This window comes from Strongylocentrotus purpuratus, unplaced genomic scaffold, assembly GCF_000002235.5.
Source record: "Strongylocentrotus purpuratus isolate Spur 01 unplaced genomic scaffold, Spur_5.0 spur5_scaffold_6, whole genome shotgun sequence".
Taxonomy (NCBI): domain Eukaryota; kingdom Metazoa; phylum Echinodermata; class Echinoidea; order Camarodonta; family Strongylocentrotidae; genus Strongylocentrotus; species Strongylocentrotus purpuratus.
Genome location: NW_022145612.1, coordinates 34,197,298 through 34,221,478, shown reverse-complemented (window position 1 = coordinate 34,221,478; position 24,181 = coordinate 34,197,298). Strand labels below are relative to the sequence as shown.

Genomic DNA, 24,181 nt, shown 5'->3' with positions numbered 1-24,181 from the left:
ATTACCCTTTTATATACCTCTCTTTACTATGTTGAATAAATCTAGTCATCTGATTGGTCGAAATTAGAGACGTGATTTTAGCCATGCCCGCCTGACGGTCAATAGTTAATGAGAAGACGCCCGTTGCCCCGGGTAACGGGCCGCATACCGTAGTTAATTTGTCTGAAATCCATTGGTTTACGTATAAAAAGTTTCTTTGTGCGAGCACGGATACCATACAGTGCAGTGTGTGTGTGTGTGCGATTTGCAAATGATCGTAACATTCAGGCAACTTTCCAGCGAATATTAACAGACAGTGTCACAGATTTTCTATTTTAACTAATCTTTACTCAAGAAAAGGATAAGGTAAGAATTCTTTGTAGATTTTTGTGTGAATTCGGTATATAAAAGACATACGGACTGCTTTAATATTCAAGGCATAGTCTAGCTGTTTCTATACTGGCTCTTGGGGACGTTACATCCTGCTATGACCCATTGGCGCGCCTCGGGTGATAGCAGGATGTAACGTCCCTGAGAGCCTATAGAAACAGCCATGCCTCTCTTAGCAGTCATTATATCTATAATATCTACTTACTCAGCTTATTCTTTAATTCAATGATACCTTCTTTAGATTAGCCCTTTTTTACTCTTCTATTTTTATCTTCCATTTATTCCTTTAAAGTAATATTTCTTTGTTCTTCTTTATGTTTCATCTGCTACAATCTATTCTTTGTTTTAAAATTTTTATTATTTGTTATGACACATTTTTCTCTTCATATCTTCATATTTTAGCCCCCTTTGCCATTATCACCTTCCCATTCCTGTTTGGTGTGATGTTTGGTGATGCAGGCCATGGACTTCTCTTAGCGCTCTTTGGACTTTGGCTCATCTTGAAGGAAAACAAACTCAAGTACAGCATGGGCAATGATGATGTAAGTTGTCCGTCTTGTATGGCGCATGTGTCATGGTAAAGTGGTTCATTCCATTGACTCTTAAAGGTATTACAAAGTTTTTGGTATGGGGTCATGAATTTGGTTCAAATTAACATATTGGAAGCATATGCGTTCCTACAATATTCATTGATCATTGTCCCGGTTGAAATCGAGTCTAAAGTTAAGAAATTATAAATAATAAACTCTTTATGTTGTATACATGTAGCTCCCTCTCAAGGTCAAGATATCAATTTAGCTATGAAACAATGTTTCTTGACTAAAATCGACCAATTAGCTATTCCCGTTTGGAAATTATATATCACAACTACATATTCTGAGATTTTCATGGTCGCAGCTACCATTGTACGGCCGTAGGGGCTATTTGAAATTTATCAAAATTTACCGGGAGCACCGGTAAATTTTTATATTCAATTTTTCCCGAAAATAGAAGTGTTTTAGAGGTTAATTTTGTGGGTGCTTATAATACATCCACAGGGGCATCAAAATATATCAAAATTGTAAAGATTCACTATCCAACCAATTTTCAAAATTTCCCAAAACTTTGTATTACCTTTAATCCCAGCCTAGATATGTCTTTGCCACTCTTTACCCAGATGTAGATGTAGTGCTGTAGCCAAACCGCTGAACCGAATGGAAGTTCGCCGAACATGGCACTTCCGAACCGAACCGAACCGAACGCAAAGGCCTGGTTTGGATGTTCGGCAGAAAAATGTAAACGTTTTTGCAAGCTAATAAACTTGTCATTTTGTACCTAATTTTCATGTCATGATTGCTCATTTTATGTTTACTTTTTTCTCATTTTCCGCCTTTGTGATTTGAGCCTATCCAGTGGTGGACGTGACATCACTGGCGCCATTCAAATATTAAATCCTGACCTCTGCTACGTTGTGATCGCAAGCCATAATTAGAATACGTGTGCATGATCTAGGCGCTGATCAAAACAAGTTTAGCTCAAACCCATTCAACAAAAAAAACAAAAAAATTTAATTGTAACAATATCGGACAATTTTTACGATATAAATAATGAAATAAATATTTATTATAGTATGGAATTTATTTATTCAGGAAAAATAGAGATTTTATATTTTTCCTATTGAAAATAAACACTTATAAAAAAAACAGTAGTCGACGAGCCTGAGTCGCTATTCAAGATGGCAGCTTTCATGACTCTAACATTAGACAACAACCGTGTCGAAAAATCTTTAAAAAATATCATTTATTGACAAATTGAAAACATGATTCTTTTAGAATTGCAAATAAAACATGATTCAAGACGGAAATGCGAATGTAAGTAGTACTTTTCTTCACAAATAATTAAGTTTAGAGCAGTTTTTTAATGTGAAATTTGTGCTGGTCGGAAGCAGTGTTTTACATCGGGAGTGGGCAAAAGTCTTCTGTGCTGGTCGGGCCCATAGGGCCGGCCCGCCCAGTGCGGACTGCCATGGCTATAACGCTGCTTGCTATATTATATTACCAAAACCCCGAACCGAACCAAGTTCGGGTGAAAAATTGGCGAACTCTGCCGAACCAAACCCGAACATGAACATAGCATCTGACTTACAGCACTATGTAGATGGGTACCTGGCAATTGCTGGGCAATACAATTTGCATTGAACAGCATCGATGCAGAAGAGGCTTCCCTGGGTAAAGAAATATTTTATTAATTATTGTTTATTAATATTGGCATTCCTTTAATTTTTTTATTTTCATATTTCTCATGTTACTTATACATTTCAAATAAAGTACAAATTGTTTTTTCAATAATACATAATAAATAACAAAGATAAGTGGTCAATATGGAATACTGATTTAACTGGGACCTACATGAAAGCAAGCTTGTAAAGCTGTAGGCCCCAGTGAAATAATTTGTGGTAATAAATGGAGGACAGATATAATAGTGACCAGTCTAAATGAATCAAAAAATAAAAGGAAATAATAATAAACATGCGGTGGTGCCGTTTATATTGTCCCTTCCTTTCTTACAGTGTAGATGAAAGTACACATACTTAAATTATCATATACAATGGGTGCTCAGCTGGTAAACAAACATTACATTTGTTTATTACATGCATAAATATAACAACGAAGCGAGCAAGCACACTGTGTCAGCCGTCGCACTCTCGGATATAGAAGTAAAGATGTTTTATTGTTGTTGTTGTTTAAAGACGTATTTTCAAAAGCACGACAGCCACACTCAACGTGCTTGCACGCAAAAGTCATACATTGACATCAAGATATGCTTTGAAAAGCAGTTCCTTCAGTTTACGTTTAAAAGTATATAAGGAAGGACTTTCAATTAACTCTAACGGGAGGGCATTCCAGTAATTGGGTCCTGTTAACATAATCATTTTTTGGGCAAAAACAGTTTGGGTACGTGGAAGGTGATATGCGTTGCTCTGACGTGTGGGATAATCATGTAGGGATCTATTTTTGCAGAAAATTTGTAAAAATATTTCAGGTAGGTTATTGGTAGATAAATTGTACATGAATATACCAATATTGCAATAGAATAAGTCTGATAATTTTAGGATTCTGTTTTCATGGAACAGGTTGTTGGTGTGAAAAAGGTATCCTACATGATTAATATTTCTAATAGCGCGTTTTTGAAGGCGAAAAAGCATATTTATTAAATTTCCTCAAGCGTTACCCCAGGCAAGAATTCCATAGGTGAGGTATGGAGTCATTAAAGCAGAATAAACTGATACTAAAATTTTACTGGGGAAAAAAAGTGTTGAGAGGACCTTGCTCAAATTAGTAATGTGGGATTTCCAAGATAAATCACTATCAATATAAAGTCCCAGAAATTTAGTGCAGTCGACTTGTTCTAGTTCGGTATTATTAAAATTGATGACATGATTAGGAAGTATTTTTAATGTATTACTAAAAAGCATATAGTGAGTTTTGCCTGTATTTAGTGATAACTTGTTTGCATAAATCCAGGACTGAACAGATACAAGTTCTTTCTTAACAGTGTCAACTAGAGTATGAGGGTCACGATGTGTAAAGAATAAATTAGTATCATCCGCAAAAAAAATGAATGAAAGTAGCTGTGAGGAATTTCTGAGATCATTAATATATAAAATAAACAAAAGCGGGTCAAGTAGGGAGCCTTGCAGGACGCCACAGGTAACCAATTTCAAATGGGAATCATGACCGAACACACTGACAAACTGTTTTCTATTTGTTAGATAGTCTATGAACCAGTCTAGAGGCACTCCGCGAAACTCCATAATGACGTAACTTGTAAATTAAAATATCGTGGTTAATCGTATCGAAAGCTTTGGAAAAATCTAGAAAAACCCCAATAGTGTGAGAAACGTTGTCAACTGCGTGGGCTATTTTGTCTATAAAAGATAATAAAGCATGACTTGTACTATGATTCTTTCGAAAACCAAACTGAGAGTCACATAAATCTTTGCTATGGGTAATGAAATTTAGTATGCAGGTGTGTACCAACCTTTCGAGGATTTTAGAAATGGATGTTAAGAGTGAATCGGACGATAAGTATTGAGTGGTTGTTTCTGACTTTTTTTAAAGATAGGGAGTAGGGACTCTGGCTATTTCCATATTTTGTGGGACTGTGCCTGTGGTTAAAGACAAATTCAAAATGAATATGAGAGGGGAAATTATTTCATCAATAATATTTTTAAGAAGGAAATTTGTGATTCCATCATATCCCGACCCTTCTTCGTATTTAGATTGGTTATAATAGTTTTGATTTAACTCTCTAGAACTGGTGTGAAAAAAAAAGACTGAGGGTTAGGAGCTTTTAGAAAAATTTGAAACTCTAAATTTGACTTTGGGATAGTATTGGCAAGATTCGGTTCTATATTCACAAAAAAGTCATTGAATACCTCACTCAGCCATGATTGAGGGATCATCGATTTTGCAATTAATTTTAAAAAAATACTTTGGGGGATCGGTATCGTTTTTAAATTTCAAAGCCTCGTTAATCACCCTCCACGTACTCTTTATATCGAATTTGTACTTTTCAAACTGGCGTGAATAATACAATTGTTTAGCTAAACGTAAAGACGATGTGAGAACATTATGGTAACAAACGTATTGAGCCTTATTATGTGCATACAGATTTTTTCTGTGTTTATAGAAGAGTTTATTTTTTCTATTAATAGACTTAAAGGTACTATGTCCCTTTTGCAGCCAACCTCAAATGCTGTAGAACTTTGCTGGAATTATGAATATGTCATGTATGTCCTATCTGTGAAATTTAAACGTTAGCACTGCCCTTATTTTTAAATTATGCAAGGAAACCCGTTTACTTGCTAGACTTCACTGCCAGACACTATTGAGTGACTGACTGGCTTTTTTTCTTCTTTGGTAATAACATACATGAAAAGAGGTGTAAAGGGTACATGAGCATTTGTCTACATCAATAACCCACTTCTTGTGATGGCCAAGATTAAACTGACTGAATCTTTGCGCAGCATAAAACGTATGACCATTCAGTACAATTGTCTGAAAATCAAGACTATTACTTTTGGGCTCTATAGCCCTAAAGTCGATTTGACAAGTAATAGTCGTTATTTTCCCACTTGAAGACATTTTCAAGCCCCACCTTTTTTAGGGAAGTTCTAAATTAGTATTATCTTTCAAATGCAGTTGGAATTGAACTTTTTCATTTTTTTTGGCCTGCAAATGGGACATAGTACCTTTAAGGAGACACTTCGTGATCCAAGGACTTTTAGGAATCTTTTTATGGTTGGAAAAATTTGATTTCTGAAGAGGTATGGTTGAATTCAAGTTAGATGTTAATAAATGAATAAAGTTTTCATACGAAATATTTCCATCACTATGATTGTAAACAGGTGACCAATCAACAGATCTCAATCTCTCCCTAAGTCTATTGAGATTTGTTTCTGACATTACAACAATATATTAGAAGTATGCGAACGATCAGAATTCTTACTCTATTATAGCAGAAGTGACTAGGGAAGATAGATTGTTTACAAAAGTATTGTCAATAAGGGTAGAAGTAACATCAGATATACGGGTGGGTTTCCTGATGAGAGGAATATAAGATTTAGACAACATCAAATTGAGAAAATCACGGCAGTTGTGGTTATCTCAACATTTCAAAATATTGAGATTAAAGTCGCCCATAATAATACAGGTCTTGTTTTCAAAGTACTGTAATTAACGGTGTATAAACCGCCCTTGTGTATTAACCGCACCCCTCTTTTTTGCCCTAATTTTTTTTCTTTTTTTTCAATTTTTTTTTTTGCCGACTTTGTCTGGAGCAAGCCAGATCCGTGTTAAAAAACCCACGCAGGAAGGCCTTTCATTTAACAGCGAGGTGCAGCTGAATGTGTAAGATCATTAATGTAAATTAATAAAACAGTAGAGGACCTAGGATAGAACCTTGTGGTACGCCGTGTAATAGAAGAAAAATTGGGGGAATTATTATTATAAATTACATATTGAGATCTATCAGAAAGATTACTTTCAAACCAAGATGACAGAAAAATTTGAGTGTTGTTCTAGTTTCTGAGTGGTGATTCAACACACCGATTACTGAGCTGGGAGACATTGCCAGGCAAAGCGCCAGGTGGAGGGGAATAAATTGAAACTTTAAACAATTTTTTTTTTTTGTGTACCATGTATAAACCGCATCCCCCGACTTTGAATTTTTTTCGGTGGCAAAAAGGTGCGGTTTATACACCGTTAATTACGGTATTTCTCTGATAAAAGGGCGTGGAGTGATTCAATAAATTCAATAGGGTTAGAAATCGGCGGCCTATATACTTCTCCAACAATTAAATTACCTTTGTTTGGAACTTTGATTTCAATAAAAGTATTTTCGATGGCTTCTGACATATGGCTAAATTCAACTAACACCTCACAATTCAAGTTTTTTGTGCCATAAAAACCAACTCCACCTCCCCTTTTATTGTCCTGTTACTGGTTATAAGTTTGTAACCATGAAAATCAAATAGTGAAGAAGGTGACGTTTCATTGAGCCAGGTTTCACAAACACCTATGACTTCATGATTACATTTTAAATCGTTGAGTAACTGGAACTGATCAAAAATTTTGCTAAGATTCCTAATATTAAAATGTGAGGCAAAGAGTTGGTTAGGATTTGAATATGGTGGTGACGTAAGCTCATTTTCTAAAAGGGAACCATTAAACAAATGCTGAGGAACAATCTCATTAGAATCGATTTCAAGCTGCAATTCAGGAGTTGTTAAATTTAGAAATGCTGCTATGTCTGAGTTGTCACCCTCTTCTCTATTCATAAAGTTAACATTTATTGTGGCATCTTGAGTGTTATTCATGTTAATTACATCATTCATCATATATAACAGACACATTCCGGCGAAGTGAGTAGTGGTTGAGGAATCTGTTTAACTCTAGGCTTTAATGTAGAGAACACTGAATAAGAAAAAAAGACAGGCGAATACATGACAGAAGAATAAGCACAGAAGTAAATGTTGTACATACATAAGACTACAGGTACGCACATAAAAGTGACTAGTTCGTATAACAAAAATACCAGCTGAGCTATTATCACTTATCAACCTCAAAAATTCAAGAATTTGACATCTGGCACATTTAAACACAATTTGTATACGCCACTTCAGGTTAGCATATGGCATGGCAAGAAAAACACAAAGGGAATAACAGAACACCTTAATCAATGCTTTTGACCACGGCATACAAAAAAAAAGACTTAAAATAAATTTAAAAATACTTTGCGAACATGATGAGCAGAAATATATGCAATCTCTTTATTTCCTTTTGGCCACCCCCCCCCCCCCCTTTTCCCGTTTGCAGACATGGATTTTACATGCGTAATGCGTCGTACAAATGACTTTCCCTGGGTTAATCAGAACAGTAAAATCAGGATTTCCCCCCCTTTTTATGCCTCCGTTACGAAGTAGCCAGAGGCATTATGTTTTCGGATTGTCCGTCCGTCCGTCCGTCCGTCCGTCCATACGTCCGTCCGTACGTCCCGTTCTCGTGATCGCGTTATCTGAAGAACCGATTGATGGATTCCTGCCAAACTTTGGTCATGTATGTATCTTGCAGAGCCGATGAACTGATTAGATTTGGGGGTCAAAGGTCAAAGGTCACAGGGCTCATTATGTATGCAAAAACAGCTCGTGATCGCGTTATCTCAAGAACCGATTGATTGATTCCTGCCAAACTTTGGTCATGTATACTCTAATCTACTGATGCTGCTCCTAGTCTTGACAATAGTCTGAGCCACTAGTGGCGATCTCTACATCATCCTTTTGTTTCACTGAGAGAAGAGAGGATAAATGTCCCTCCTTCGAACATAAGGATGACACAAAATCGCTGCCGCTGCTATGGGATACGTTTGCATTGCATGTCAATATAGATTGCGATATTTCTAGTTATCATCAGTTTTGATATGTTATGCATTTGAAATACAGAACAAATTTGAAATCTATCTTCCTCTTTATGTTTTACTTTAGCTTTTATATATTTTTTTAGTTCAAATTAAGGTCATATGAACCAGTGGCCAGGTGTAAGCAGAGGGTCAAAGTCAAATATCATGCTTAGTTTTTTAGTTGGTTGCCACTACTACAAAGTTTTTTTTTGATAAATTTCTAGCGGTCACCCCTAAATCAGAGGGGGTGACATATTGACACCAATTTCAACAGAATTGGCATTAATTAACAATGCAATTTTAAGTTTAAAAAACATGATTTTTGTGTGCGATTTTTTTCTCCAAAACTTGAGTTTTATTTAAAACCTTTATTTTCCATGTATCAAAATCAGAGGTGTCTTTATTTGTTACTTTGTAGAAATTTACAATTTTACAAGGTCTTGTGCAAAGGAGAGGCTCATATCTCTTTTCAGTGAAAAGTAATAGCAACCCAAAGTTATTGACTTGATTTCCACAAAAACTACGATGTTGCTCATTCCCGGTATATGCATTAACTGTATGCATATACCTGTACATGTATGTGTATTAGTGTATTGAGGACGTGTTCATGCTTTCAGTTAAACTTCAATCAGTGTATCTCTCTCTCTAAGTGCCATATCGATTGACTTTGGCGATCATGCTGTTCCACAACCCTTGGTTCCTAGCCTTCTGTATAAGTACCACTCCCAGTTCTTTCACTCCTCTCTCTTTCAACAATTTCTGCAGACTGTCCATCCAAAGTATCCTCCTTCTTCCCCTACTCCTTCTTCCCCTACTCCTTCTTCCCACAATTTTCCCTGTCAGTGCAAGATTCTCTAGGCCTTCTTTACGTGTGACCCATGAACTTCAACTGCCTAATCAACATCTCACGTATCATTTTCCTTTGCACTCCAGCTTGTGTAAGAACTTCCTCATCACTAACTCTGTCAGTCCAGGGGATTTTCTTCTTAAGAACCACATTTCGCAACTTTCCAAACGCTTTTTAGTATCGGAGGCTAAAGTCCACGTTTCACTACCATACATAGGTACTGGGTATATGTAACAATTCAATACTCTTATTCTGGTCCTCATACTCATTGTTCGATATGTCAGAATTTTGCCTAGCTTTGAAATTGCAGATTTAGCGAGGGCTATCCTTCTCTTGATCTCTGTCTGACATCTGGCATCCTCGGTGATCATGCTGCCAAGGTAGTTAATTGAGGAGACTTGTTTAATAATCTGTTCTTTCAGTTTCAAGTTACATTTTGGACTGCTCTTCTTAGAGACCACTTAGTCCCATTCTCTCACTTTCTTTTACAACTACATTCAGGAGTCTCTGGAGATCTTTCTCTGAGTCAGAAAATAAGAAAATAAGCAGCAGTATGATGAAGGACGTGTTTAGTGTGTTCAAATCAAGTTTTATAGATATTCTTTAAGTAAAACTCCAATTCACTGTGGGTTTGGTGTCATATGATGGATAATTAAAATACCTTTATATCAATTTCATTGAGTTATTCTAGGTTGAAAGAATACAAATTGAACCGAAAATGTGCTTTTCTTCCTTGATTTTGGCCAGTATTTTGGTAACTGTACGATAGTGATTTGACATTTAGTAATGCAGACAATTCAAAAGAGTATTTTTAGTATAGTAATAATGACTGCTTTGAGAGACATAGTTGTTTTTATATTCAAGGTGAGGTTACAATCGTGCTATTGCAAGAGGCTTGCCGAGGGCAATAGCAAATTGTGACCTCCCCGAGAGGGTATAAAAACAACTAGATCTATGTCTCGAATATTAAAGCAGTCATTATTACTTTTATATACTGAAAAAAAGAGTCAACTTATGGCACCACCTTGGCTTTTCTCTAGTTTATCTGCACGGTTGTTTTTATGAGTGTATCTTTGAGAGTTAGACTAGTCTAGGCCTAGATCTATGTAGCATTTCCCCCCTAATTCCTCACAAATTTCAGAACTGTTGAGTGTCATAACATCAATAAATACCTTGTCCTGAAGACCTACAGGATCATCCAAATCAAGCGAACCTTGGATTTTGTCTATGTCTTCTGCTCAGATAGCTGGTTTGTGAGTCACAACTCCCTTTCCTTCTTGTTTAAGCATTGCTGAAAAACACTTAAAAACTCTTGTCGAATTTGAAAAATCTTCATACTTAATTTATGATGTCGACATTGTTAGAATTGAGGAAATGACGCTGTAGTCCAGATCTAATAGTTAACATTGACTTCTTCATGTATAAAGAACCATTCTTCCGTCTATAGCACCAGCGTAAACTTTTGGAGTAGGCCTATGTTGTCCAGCTCCGAATTTGGAAGTTTGTTTAAGCTATCGAGGTCTGTGTTGATAACTTGCAGGTAGCCTAGTCTTCAAGTATTTTTTAACACAGACCTGGCTTGCTGCCGACAGAGCAAAAAAAAATCACAGGTACAAAAAACAAAAAAAATCTTTAAAAATAAAAACAAATTTTTGTTGTCCATGTTTGACTTACCAGAATTTTTTCTGGATGAAAGAAGAGCTACATGTATAGTATGATATTTAGAAATTCACTCACCAAGTATGATAATAAATCTCATTTTACTGATAACAAAATGACATATTTAACTGTGCATAAACAGGACAAAAAGACCAAACATTTATATTTTGTATGCCTCCGTTACGAAGTAGCTGAAGGCATTATGTTTCGGGTTGTCTGTCCGTCCATCCATCCGTATGTACGTACATCTGTACGTCCTGTTCTCGTGATCGCGTTATCTCAAGAACCGATTGATGGATTCCTACCAAACTGATTAGATTTGGGGGTCACGAGGTCAAAGTTAATAGGGCTCATTATGTATGCAAAAATAGCTTGTGATCACATTGTCATTAGAACCGATGGACAGTTGAAGTTTCATCTAGTTTTAAATATTCTTTTTACTTTGTATAAAGAAGAACAATGAATTGAAAATTGAAAAGGCAAGTTATCATTTCACCATAGAATTATGTACTACCCCTTTTTGTTTTTGATTAGTCTTAATTTTCAATGTAATTATTGTTGACCTGATTATCTCTTTTTTTAAAGACAGAAGCTATTGACCTATATATAAATATATATGGATGCATCAATTATGCAAAAGATTTAGTGTATCCTTACATGGAAAATGTTTGGTGAATGGACAATTATCAATATACATATATATAATATATATCTCTTCAATATAAAGAAATATGAGCCTCTCCTTTGCACAAGATATTGACCTTGTAAAATTGCAAATTCATAGAAAGATACAAATAAAGACACCTCTCTGATTTTGATTTGTGGAAAATAATGTTTTTTACTTAATATTGCAATTTTGATCAGTCACAAAAAAAATTGAATATTCAAGGTGTGCTTTAATAGTTTGTGTGATAGTGGCAGGCAAACGCTCTTTTCTGACTTTGGCCCTCCACTTTAATAATAAGAGCCGTGATATTTGTCGCTACATACAATGTTAACAGACCAAATTTAAAGGTAAAATAAACATTTCTTGTCATACCCTAATATGTGCCTTATAACTAATAATGATGTTCTTTTAAACAAATTTTTTACAGATGTTTGGACCGATATATGGTGGTCGCTACATGATCCTTCTGATGGGTCTTTTCTCCATCTATGGTGGATTTATATACAATGATTGCTTCTCAAAGTCCCTCAACATATTTGGATCTGCTTGGACAGTCAATGGAACTGAATGCTTAAAGTGAGTTTAAGCTCTACTTCATTGAAGGAGAGTTGAAATTTTAAAAGGGAAGTCCACCCTGATGTTAAGTTGGTTTTAATAGAAGCAAACAAATGAAAGAAAGAACGAAAGATGAATGAAAGATTGAGTATTGGAAGGTTAAAAATTGGCACTCAATAAATCAGTGGACTAACTCTATCCACTTAATCTGAGTTTTAACCTGGATTAAAGTAGGTAAAAAATGTACACAAAGTAAAAGCAATTAAGATAATGGTTATGGAGCTCTCACACTCTGCCGTGTAGGCCTACCGTCCACCTGCCGGGCTATTAAAAAAACAACAGAGTCTAGAACGTTGGGTTTTGAGCGAACTTGTCCCCGGCTGCAAAAAAAAAATCATAAAATTAATCTTTTTACCGTTTCGTTGCCATCTTCTGACCGTTCTCACCGGTCGCATACCGGGTGTTGAACGTGCTTCTACCGTCTTCACCGCCCAAATTGACTTTTGTTGAAAATTTTGGCCGTTTCCATACCGGGTCTCGAACGTGTGCACCGGGTTTGTAGCAGCCACCTACCAGTCACTTAGCGTCCCCTCACCGCTCGGAGCGTCCTGTGAGCGAGTCCCCGGACTGCTGACGTTCATGACACGTTCACAACCCGCTTACAACCCGTTGCAGACGGTGGATTTTTTTTTTGCCAGTTCATCACCGTTCTGTAACGGGTTATGAGCGTGTTGTGAACGTGTTCATACAGTGTGACCGTTTTCATAACGTATTCATACCGTCCTCATACTGTTCAACACCGTCCTATTGCCGCTTACTTGCGGCCGGTGCCAGCCGGCCAAAGTTTTGAACATGCCCAAAACTTTCGCCGGGTCCCACCGGGTGTAAATAAGCGCCAACGCCCTATTAACGTGTTGCCCGCTTTGAGTCAGGCTTTTGAGGAAATGGGTTAGGGTGAGGTAATAAGGCCTATACTATGGAATTGTTTTGGAAACTACAGTAATAGATTGTGTGGATAAAAACAGTCATGTGGCACTATAGTACAACTGAAAATAGAATACATTTAACAAAAATTGATGAGGGTATGAGTGCAACATGAATGCTGGCACCGCGACTGGGATGTGGATCAGATGCCATGTAATCCACAACAGACATTTTGTGTACTGCATACATGTGCATCAATTTGGATAGTATTTTTAAACAGTACATCTGGAATCATTCAGGGAGGGAGGAAGACCACAAAGCATACAAGATAGCAAAGAGAAACTCACGGCAAGTGATTTGGAAAGCCCAGGAGGCCAAGAGCAGCGAGCTTTTGGAGGAAATAACAGAAGGGAATAAAAAAAAACTATTCCAGGTAGTTAAGCAGATGGCACAAGCTGCTGTGGACGTGATAGGTCCATCATGTGTGAAAGATGAGGCTGAAAACATTGTCATTGAGGCTGCTTCAGTGAAAGAAGCATGGAGGAGTTACATGGAACGCCTCATGAATGTTGAAAACTCATGGGATGGGATCACTGAGTGTGACGCAACAGAGGGGCCAAGATGTTTCATCTCACAAGGTAAGGTTGCTCACGCCCTTTTACTCTCCAGCAAGGGAAAGGCAGCTGGTCCATCAGGAGTGGTCACGGAACTCATACTAGCATCAGGGAAGCATGGTGTTAAGTGGTTGATAGATCTGTTCAATGATATTCTAGATGAAGGTCACACATTCCATCTGACTGGACTCTGAGTGCAGTAGTCCCACTCTATAAAGGGAAAGGAGACCCACTGGCCTGTGGGTCCTATCGAGCCATCAAGCTTCTCGAGCATGCCATGAAGATCTACTAGAAAGTTCTGGAAAAGAGAATCAGAGAGCAAGTTGCAGTTGAAGAAATGCAGTTTGGCTTTATGCCAGGAAAGGGAACTATCGATGCTATATTCACCGTTCGTCAGATGTTTCTTGCAAAGAAGGAGCAGCTGTACTTTGAATTTGTCGACCTAGAGAAGGCCTTTGACCGAGTACCAAGGGAGGTTGTCAGATGGGCGTTGAGGATGGCAGGTGTTGAGGAGTGGCTCGTACGAGCAGTCATGGCACTATTTGCAGAAGCAAAGACACACATCCAAACATCGTGTGGTGACAGCAAAAGCTTTGATGTCAAAGTAGGAGTTCCCCAAGGCTCAGTGCTCAGTCCTCTCCTCTTCATCGTCGTAATGGATGTCATCTCAAAGGACATCCGGGAAAGCTTTCCATGGGAACTGCTCTACGCAGATGATTTGGTGCTGATGGCAAAGAATGAACAAGAACTGATAGCTAGAATGTCTTCATGGCAAGCAGCCCTAGAAGGAAAGGGTCTGAAAGTGAATGCTGGAAAGTCCAAGGTCATGTTGTCTTCTTCTGATGCAGGTGAGACAGAGAAAACAGGAGAGTACCCCTGCAGAGTTTGCTATACAGGTGTTGGAGCAAACTCAATCAGATGCACCAAATGCAGGAGCTGGGTCCATCACAGATGCAGTGGAATATGTGGTAGCCTGCAAGTAGCAAGTAAGACATTCATCTGTAAGAGATGCTTAGGTACAATCTCACAGAAGTGTACCAGTGACAATGTGACAGGTCTGGATCTCCATGGAACAACATATAAGGTGGATAAGTTCTGCTACCTGGGAGACATATTGGCTATCAGAGGAGGAGAGACAGCAGCTGTGACTGCAAGAATCAAAAGTGCTTGGAAAAAGTTTCGTGAACTCTCTCCGTTCCTCATCTCAAGGGCGACCCCGTTAAGAGTTCAAGGGAAGGTGTATGATGCCTATGTTAGATGCATGATGTACGGGAGCGAAACATGGGCAATGAAATCATCCAGTGTACAGCGAATGGAGAAAGCTGAGATGAGGATGGTGAGGTGGATGCGCAGGGTATCACTTCACGAGAGAAAGAAGAACAAAGTCCTCCTTCAATCAATGGGATTGATGGGGGTGGCACAGGTTATGAGGATGAATAGACTTAGATGGTTTGGACATGTGGCAAGAAGAGAGGCAACACACTGGCTCCAGAGAGCTCTAAACTTTCCGGTCACCGGAAGAAGACCTCGCGGGAGACCCAGGAAAACTTGGAGGGAAGCCATCAAAGAGGATGCCAAAACATCGGGTGTCAGTCGTGTGGATCCCACAGATAGGAAAGCTTGGAAGGCGGCCATTAAGGAAATGAAATGTCCAACCCCACAAAGTGGGACAAATGGACTCTGAATGCTAATGATGATGATGATGACATGTAGTTTTGTAGTGACCGTTGGATGAGATAACATGCAGAAACAATGCTTTGCTTATTGGCTTATTGTGTAGCACTCAACTCCATCACTGTTACTATTTCAGCGTACACATTGACAGTGTACTTGTAATCAAGTACGGTTTCCGATCGATAATTTCAGTAATGTTTGATGGATTTTAATGAAATTTCATATGAAGGTACATGATATCAAAATACATGCTAACTTCGATTTTGGAGTACGTAGGTCAAAGGTCATAGCTCATTAAATATGCGAAAAAATACACATCTGGTTTCCGATCGATAACTTTAGTAATGTTTGACGGATTTTAATGAAATTTGATATGAAGGTAAATAGTATCAAAACACAGCCTAAGTTCAATTTCCGAGTATGTAGGTCAAAGGTCATAGCTCATTAAATATGCAAAATCTGGTTTCCGATTCGATAACTTGAGTAATATTTGACAGATTTTAATGAAATTTTAAATGAAGGTATATGGTATCAAAACACAGCCTAAGTTCAATTTCCGAGTATGTAGGTCAGAGGTCATAGCTCATTAAATATGCGAATCTTGTTTCCGATCCATAACTTCAGTATTGTTTGATGGATTTTAATGAAATTTGATATGAAGGTTCATGGTATCAAAGCACAGCCTAAGTTCGATTTCGGAGTATGTAGGTCAAAGGTTATATCTCATTAAATATGCGAATCCGGTTTCCATTCGATAAGTTGAGTAATGTTTGACGGATTTTAATGAAATTTGATATGAAGGTTCATGGAATCAAAGCACAGCCTTAGTTCGATTTCGGAGTATGTAGGTCAAAGTTCATATCTCATTAAATATGCGAATCTGGTTTCCATTCGATAAGTTGAGTAAAGTTTGACGAATTTTAATAAAATTTAATATGAAGGTACATGGTATCAAAATACATGTACATCCTAAGTTCAATTTCTGAGTATGTAGGTCAAAGGAGAAAGGTCATAGCTCATTAAATATGCAAAAACACCTAATTATATATGTGAAAATGTGGTTAACTTCCTTGCCTAGTAATATAATAGTATAGTCTAATAGAGGTAACTTATTCTGACGTACATGTATATAGGCCATTTGTTCCCTGCGAGGGGATGCCAGCTTTGCGTTGACTTGTTGGTATTTGTTATGTTACTTACATGTACAAATGTAGAAAAGCCAACAAGTGAAATATATGATTTTTCGCTTAGAGGTAATACAAAGTTTTGGGAAATTTTGAAAATTGGGTGGATAGTGAATCTTTACAATTTTGATATATTTGGATGCCCCTGTGGATGTATTATAAGCACTAAAAAAATTAGCCCCTAAAACACTTCTGTTTTCGAGAAAAATTGAATATAAAAATTTACTGTTGCTCCCGGTAAATTTTGATCAATTTCAAATAGCGCCTATGGCCGTACAATGGTAGCTGCGACCATGAAAATCTCAGAATATGTAGTTGGGATATACAATTTCCAAATGGGAATAGCTAATCGGTTGATTTTAGTCAAAAAACATTGTTTTATAGCTAAATTAATATCTTGACCTTGTTACAGAGTTTATTATTTATAATATCATAACTTTAGACTCGATTTCAACTGCGACAATGATCAATGTTTATTGTAGGAACGCATATGCTTCTGATATAATATGAACCAAATTCATGACCCCATACTAAACTTTGTAATACCTTTAATATGACAATCAGAGTAGTTCATCTATTAATCAGTCAAGATTTGTTTGAAAATGTTTACAAATTAGAGGGCATTTCATACCCCTATCTTTTTTTCTTTTTTTTTAAATTCCTTTAAAGGGATTGGGTAACTTTGTCTCAGATTCTGAAACAAAATCCTGGATTTAGCTCATGCTGCATTGTGCAATGCTAATTATAAACCTTTAGGTCAGTCAGGAACCCCATGATTTTCACAAGGATCGCCTGTCTGATTATCAAGATATTTATGATTGGAAATCGAAATCAAATTTTGCGCTTTTAACAGTTTTCTTAACACTACAGTCTATTGGGTAAAACAAGTTTGGTAAAACCGATCACTTAAAGATCTTTTACTTTTTTGAGGCACTTTTTGATCATTTTGAGGCGCAATTTTTTTTTAGGGCTTCAATATTACACCATATCACAGACACTGTCTGATAACACGTAGGACCGTGCATCTCAGATTGAACATTGTCAAATGATGCCTCTAAAGCACATGTACAGTTTAAGTGCCTTAAAGTTTGTTGGTCAGATGTCTTGCGTTTAGATGATACTCCAAGATACTAGCACTAATGAAGCTGCTGTAATGTTTTTCTACTCAGTTGAACACATAAGAGATAAAATAAGTATATGACTTATTACTTCTGCCTTGTATGGAAATTCCTACTATGTCATTGAGCATCCATGTAAGATTATTTTCATAATGGTACTGCTGTTTCTCCATGTTGTTGTTAAAATAATTTTTTTATTTTAAATTCTTTTGGCAGAGACTTTGATCCAGACACTATGGCTCGGGCGATGTTAGATCCTAAAGTCTGTTTCAGTGGCAATCCATATCCATTTGGTCTTGATCCTGTGAGTATACATGTATCCCCATCAATAATTTATATAAAACCAAACATTATGCTCTGTCCCTTCAGTAGATTGTTTGCATAGTATTGTTATGAAGTTGTGAAGTGTGGAATTAGATGCATGCAGCCATTTTGTGACCTAAATGGACCAATATTTTACTTTTCTGTGTGTGAGTACTTTGTTTTTGCCTTTTCATTTTATGCATATATTCATTTCTTCATGAACAGCTGTCATATAAAAAAAAAATCGTGATTTATAATTATACTAGATTTAGCAAATCAAGCTTGTTCCCAAAACATAATTTCTCAGTGTTTGTTTTCAATAAAAGTATTCAAAAGTTTGCTTTAAAATGACCATGTTTACCACATAACGATCCCTCAAATTATGATTTCATGTTGGTTGCCATGGAAATCATTTCTCGTATTGTTCAAGTACTGTCATTAACTTATTTTGAGTGTTCATCATTCACTCTTTGAAATGTTAATTTTGGTGTTGTAAGTGTTATTGGCTAATTTTCAAACTACACCCCCTCTATACAGTGCGTCCCAGAAAAAACAGAACCGAGAATTATTGATGTTTTATCATAACTTAATCACAATTATAATTAACAAATGACACATTTGGAAAGCTTAGATCCACCTCTTTCATTTGATCTAACTCATATGATTCATATTTCACACAAGAAGAGAGGAAACCAAAAAGGCATTTGGCGGGTGGTATCTTAATTTCAAGGAGAAAATCACATTTCCAGAAAGTTCAATTTCTGCTCTTTCATATGACACCTCAATCAGGAAAAATGAGCCAAGAATAACAAAGTTCTGTTTGTTTAAAGTAATGCTTGCATTTCCATAATTTGATCAGACGAGTTCGTTTTCACCGGCTACCTGCCATAGCAACAAACATAGTTGACAAAAGACTTAACTCTGTTTCTTTGAAGATCAGCCATGCATCAGGTTTTTCGTCTTCTGTGTGCATGGCTGATCGTCAACGAAACGGAGTTAAGTCTTTTGTCAACTCTGTTTGTTGCTACGGCAGGAAGCCAGTGAAAACGAACTCGTTTGATCAAATTATGAAAATGCAAGCCTTACTTCAAACAAACAGAACTTTGTTATTCCTGGCTCATTTTTCCTGATTGAGGTGTCATTTGAAAGGGCAGAAATTGAACTTTCTAAAAATGTGAATTTCTTTTTAAAATTCACATACCGCCCAAAAAATTACTTTTTGGTTTCCTCTCTTCAAATTGCTTTTAATCACTCATGCGTGAGATATGAATCATATGAGTTGCATCAAATGAAAGAGGAGGATCTAAGCTTTCCAAATATGTGTCATTTGTTAACTATAATTGTGATTAAGTTATGATAAAACATCGATAATTCTCGGTTTCGTTTTTTCTGGGACGCACTGTATAAACAGAGTTTATAACAAAGTTCTGTTCGTTTAAAGTAATGCTTACATATCCATAATTTTATTAAACAAATTTGTATTCACTTGCTGCCTGCCGTAGCAACAAACAACAAACTGTTTCGTTGATGATCAGCCATGCATGAAGTCTTTCGTCTTCTTTGTTGTAAGGGCAGACAGCCAGTGGAACGGATTCGTTTGATAAAATTATGGATATGTAAGCATTACTTTAAACAAACAGAGCTTTGTTATTCCTGGCTCATTTTTCCTGATTGAGGCATCAAATGAAAGGGCAGAAAATGAACTTTCTAGAAATGTGATTTTTGTTTTCTTTGAAATTCAAATGAAATTCAGATACCATTCGCCAAATGACTTTTTGGTAACTCTTTCTCCAAATTATTTTCAATCACTCATGTGTGAAATATGCATCATATGAGTTGCGTCAAATGAAAGAGGAGGATCTAAGCTTTACAAATATGTGTCATTTATTAAATATAACTATGAGTAATGGTAAAACATCAATAATTCTCAGGGTTTTTTTCTGGGATGCACTGTAAATTGATCAATACAATTTGTCTCATCTTTAATAATTCATAGGAAAAGTAATAGTGGAGAGAGTATAGGGGAAATGGAAAGATGTTGTAGGATTTAAGATTCTGTAGGGGTGGCAATTTTTTGTGACACATCAAATTTTGTGGCGCTTGTAAATTTATCAGTCGGATAATAGTTTAGTAGGCTCCAGCCTCCGTTACAGTAGAAGAAATGCAATGACTAAATCTTACTTGATAAAAAAGGATATGTGGAATAGTTGTTTATCATCATATTTGAACTGTTCTATTCCACACAGATATGGCAGATTGCTCCTGCAAATAATCTGAATTTCATCAACTCTCTGAAGATGCGTCTCTCAGTCATCTTGGGTATTATGCAGATGACATTTGGTGTTCTACTAAGTTCTGTCAACCATGTGTATGTATCTAAATTAGCACTAAACGCCTGAATGTAGAACCTGTAGCCTGATGAAAACTATTTGGACCCACAACCTGATGAAAACCAGACATGAAATAACCCATACTGGGTGATGTTTGTGCTATACCAAAATCAAGTTATATTTAATGTGTTAAATTCATTCTTGTTATTTCATGAATGAAAGTATACCTTAACATGACAATTTAAAAAAAATTGAGAGCGTGATGCTTCCATTAGCAAATTATTCCTCATTCCCAGATTATTGTTTTTGGTGACACCTTTAATATACATGTACTTAAAATCTAAATATTGTGCTTGAAGTTTTTTTATTGTTTCACTTAGTATTGTTTTCATGAAAATTCAATCAAATTTTTTTGTTTTGAATACTTGCTGAATGTAGAAATTAATTATCTTGTACACTGTACTATAAATTGACTCTTCATAATATATGAAAATATTTCAAGAACTGTGAAAAACATACCTTTAATTAACTATAATTATGATATATCTTTGTAATATTGGGTTATTTTTCAATAGGTTCAGCTTAATAAATTGCCCATGATAAGTCAATTGCCTATTGTGATGAATTGTATTTGGCCATAAGTTGATCATGCCTCCCTTTTACTCATTTGTAGCATCAACGGCCAACGACATCGCCTCTTCTTGGAGTTTCTACCCCAGATCATCTTCATGGTAGCCATCTTCGGCTATCTTGTCTTCCTTATCTTCTTCAAATGGTTTGCTTTTGGACCATGGAACTCAGACACAGCTCCTAACCTCATCAATGTTCTTATCTACATGTTTCAGCTCCAAGTACCTGATCCAGTCATGTACTCTAACCAAGTAAGTCAATCTAGGACTGCTTCTCTGCTAATCAGTTTACTTCAAGGTACTGCACACTATTCCACCTCACTACTTCTGCATGTGAAAGGAATTACAAACGGATTGAAATTGGAATGTATAGATTCACCGTGATCGAGAACCTGAATATTCATATGAATAGTATTATCTAAATAGTAGGGTCAGAGAGTGTAGGAACAGTTTGCTGCTAATTGCAGTAATGTTACTAGTTCCAAGGATACCCTTCAAGGCTCGCCTTAAACCTGAACCTGTTGTGGCATGATCTCAAATAACCTACAGTTTTTATATGACTATTCTAAGATTGTTTCTGACCTAAATCATCTCCTGTTCAGACCTAATTTTATTTCATTTTTTTACAATTCAGCAGAATTAATTAGATGTGCTGTGTTGATTATTAAGCATGCTATTATACAGTACATCAAGTTATTCTTGAGTAAGAAAATAGTGAGAATTTTGATAGAAACAATATAAATATAATTCTTGATCTTTGATCATACAACAACAAAAATTGTGTACGTAAGCAAAATATGATCAGGATTAAAAGAGGGCAAATGACTTAACATCCCCCCCCCAAAAAAAAACGAACACACAGAGGACTTCACCTATGATTGCTTGATCTATTTGCTGTTATATTGATATTACTCACCTACCCCACATACAATATGATAGTCATTTGAGAATGTTGCATTGGTCAAATGCTACCATATGAAAATCAAGAGCGTTTTATATCTGCATGGATGTACAATTAAACAAGCTTTTTTTGCATGGTAGAAAAAAGAATAAAAAATTACACTGGCTATTCTTGTGTGCCTGTACATATCCATTGGCATTGTCTGCAGTGTATTAGCTGCATGTAGTAAAGCTGTAGGTAGACTGGTGTAATCAAGATTGACAATTCCATAAGAAGCAAGATCATAAATATCCTTATTTTCATAGAATAATAACTGCATGAATATTATAGTAATAATGACTGCTTTGAGAGAAATAGTTGTTTTTATACGCTCAAGGGAAGGTTAGAATTGTGCTATTGCCCTCGGCGGGCAATAGCACAATTCTAACCTTCCCTTGAGCGTATAAAAACAACTATTTCTCGAATATTAAAGCAGTCATTAATACTTTTACATGCCGAAAACAAAAGAGTCAACTAATGACACCACCTTGGCCTTTCTCTAGTTTATCTGCACAGTTGTTTTTTATGAGTGTATCTTTGAGAGTAGACTAGATCTAGATTCTAGTCTAAGCAAGATATTTTTACAATTTTGGGGGTGGGCCGGCCCTGTGGGGAATAGAGAGAAGAACCTGCGCTTTCATATGACACCTCACTTATTGAGTATCACCTTCAGGATCACAACAGATAAAGGTTTGAATCTTGAATTGAAAAAAAAAAACTTGACTTTTTTTGCATGGTCGCGCAATGCACGTAGACTGCATAGAGACTGCATTGCGTGTAATCTCTATGGGAAGAATACAGCACACAACATCGGGTGCGCGATCAGACACCCTGACAACTAGATCTATTTTCGTCTACGTCTATGCTGGTACTCCATTTTCAGCAACTAAACGAACATGTTTATGGATAATTTCACGTACCTTTTTTGTTGTTCTTGCTGTCAGCGAGTCTTGCATTTGATAAGTTGAAATCTTGGGACAGTTTCTTTAGCCATTTTTGTCTTGTTTGGAATTGTCGTCTTGTATGAAAATACCGACCAATTCTTCACAGACGTACGGTATCCTTGATCGCTCAAACCATTTTTTAACATGTAAACTTATGGGGTAACCATGGAGACTGAACTGATTTCCCGGTAACCATGGTTACTGGGATTTTAGAACTGTTTTAACTATGGTTACTGGGAATTTTACAGAAATAGTTAAAGTTTATGAATGCAATTTCGACCAATCAGATGGCTGGATGTCTTAAGTGAGGTATATAATTGTTTTTATATGCTCAAGGGGAGGTTACATCGTGCTATTACCCTCAGCACGCCTCGGGCAACAGCACAATGTAACCTTCCCTTGAGCGTATAAAAACAATTATAAACCTCACTTATGAAATCCAGCCATCTGATTGGTCGAAATCCAGTCGTGATTTTAGCCATTCCCGTAAAGAAACGAAAAATGCCAGACCTCTGTAATAGTCCAAGAGTAAAATCCCGGCAAAATTCCAGTTACCGGGAAAATAATAAAATCTTGCTGCAATACCCATTATAGCACGATGTAACCTCCCCGAGAGCATATAAAAACAACTATGTCTCTCAAAGCAGTCATTATTACTATACTATGCCTCGAATATTAAAGCAGTCATAACTTTTTATACTGAAAAAAAAGAGTCATCTTATGACACCACCTTGGCCTTTCTCTAGTTTATCTGCACGGTTGTTTTTTATGAGTGTATCTTTGAGAGTAGACTAGATCTAGATTCTAGTCTAAGCAAGATATTTTTACAATTTTGGGGGTGGGCCGGCCCTGTGGGGAATAGAGAGAAGAACCTGCGCTTTCATATGACACCTCACTTATTGAGTATCACCTTCAGGATCACAACAGATAAAGGTTTGAATCTTGAATTGAAAAAAAAAAACTTGACTTTTTTTGCATGGTCGCGCAATGCACGTAGACTGCATAGAGACTGCATTGCGTGTAATCTCTATGGGAAGAATACAGCACACAACATCGGGTGCGCGATCAGACACCCTGACAACTAGATCTATTTTCGTCTACGTCTATGCTGGTACTCCATTTTCAGCAACTAAACGAACATGTTTATGGATAATTTCACGTACCTTTTTTGTTGTTCTTGCTGTCAGCGAGTCTTGCATTTGATAAGTTGAAATCTTGGGACAGTTTCTTTAGCCATTTTTGTCTTGTTTGGAATTGTCGTCTTGTATGAAAATACCGACCAATTCTTCACAGACGTACGGTATCCTTGATCGCTCAAACCATTTTTTAACATGTAAACTTATGGGGTAACCATGGAGACTGAACTGATTTCCCGGTAACCATGGTTACTGGGATTTTAGAACTGTTTTAACTATGGTTACTGGGAATTTTACAGAAATAGTTAAAGTTTATGAATGCAATTTCGACCAATCAGATGGCTGGATGT

At 36.7% G+C, this 24,181-nt stretch overlaps 1 protein-coding gene across 4 annotated transcripts in view; it reads left to right on the top strand.

Annotated features, from left to right (window-relative positions):
* LOC586400 (V-type proton ATPase 116 kDa subunit a) overlaps positions 1-24,181 on the top strand; it is a 98,785-nt gene that overhangs the window by 66,945 nt on the left and 7,659 nt on the right. For all 4 annotated transcript variants that reach the window (XM_030972930.1, XM_030972931.1, XM_030972933.1 and 1 more), the window contains exons 12-16: positions 772-911; positions 11,908-12,056; positions 17,766-17,853; positions 20,099-20,220; positions 20,856-21,063. In XM_030972930.1, coding sequence (XP_030828790.1) covers positions 772-911; positions 11,908-12,056; positions 17,766-17,853; positions 20,099-20,220; positions 20,856-21,063 — 707 coding nt within the window. The remainder of the gene's footprint in view (positions 1-771; positions 912-11,907; positions 12,057-17,765; positions 17,854-20,098; positions 20,221-20,855; positions 21,064-24,181) is intronic.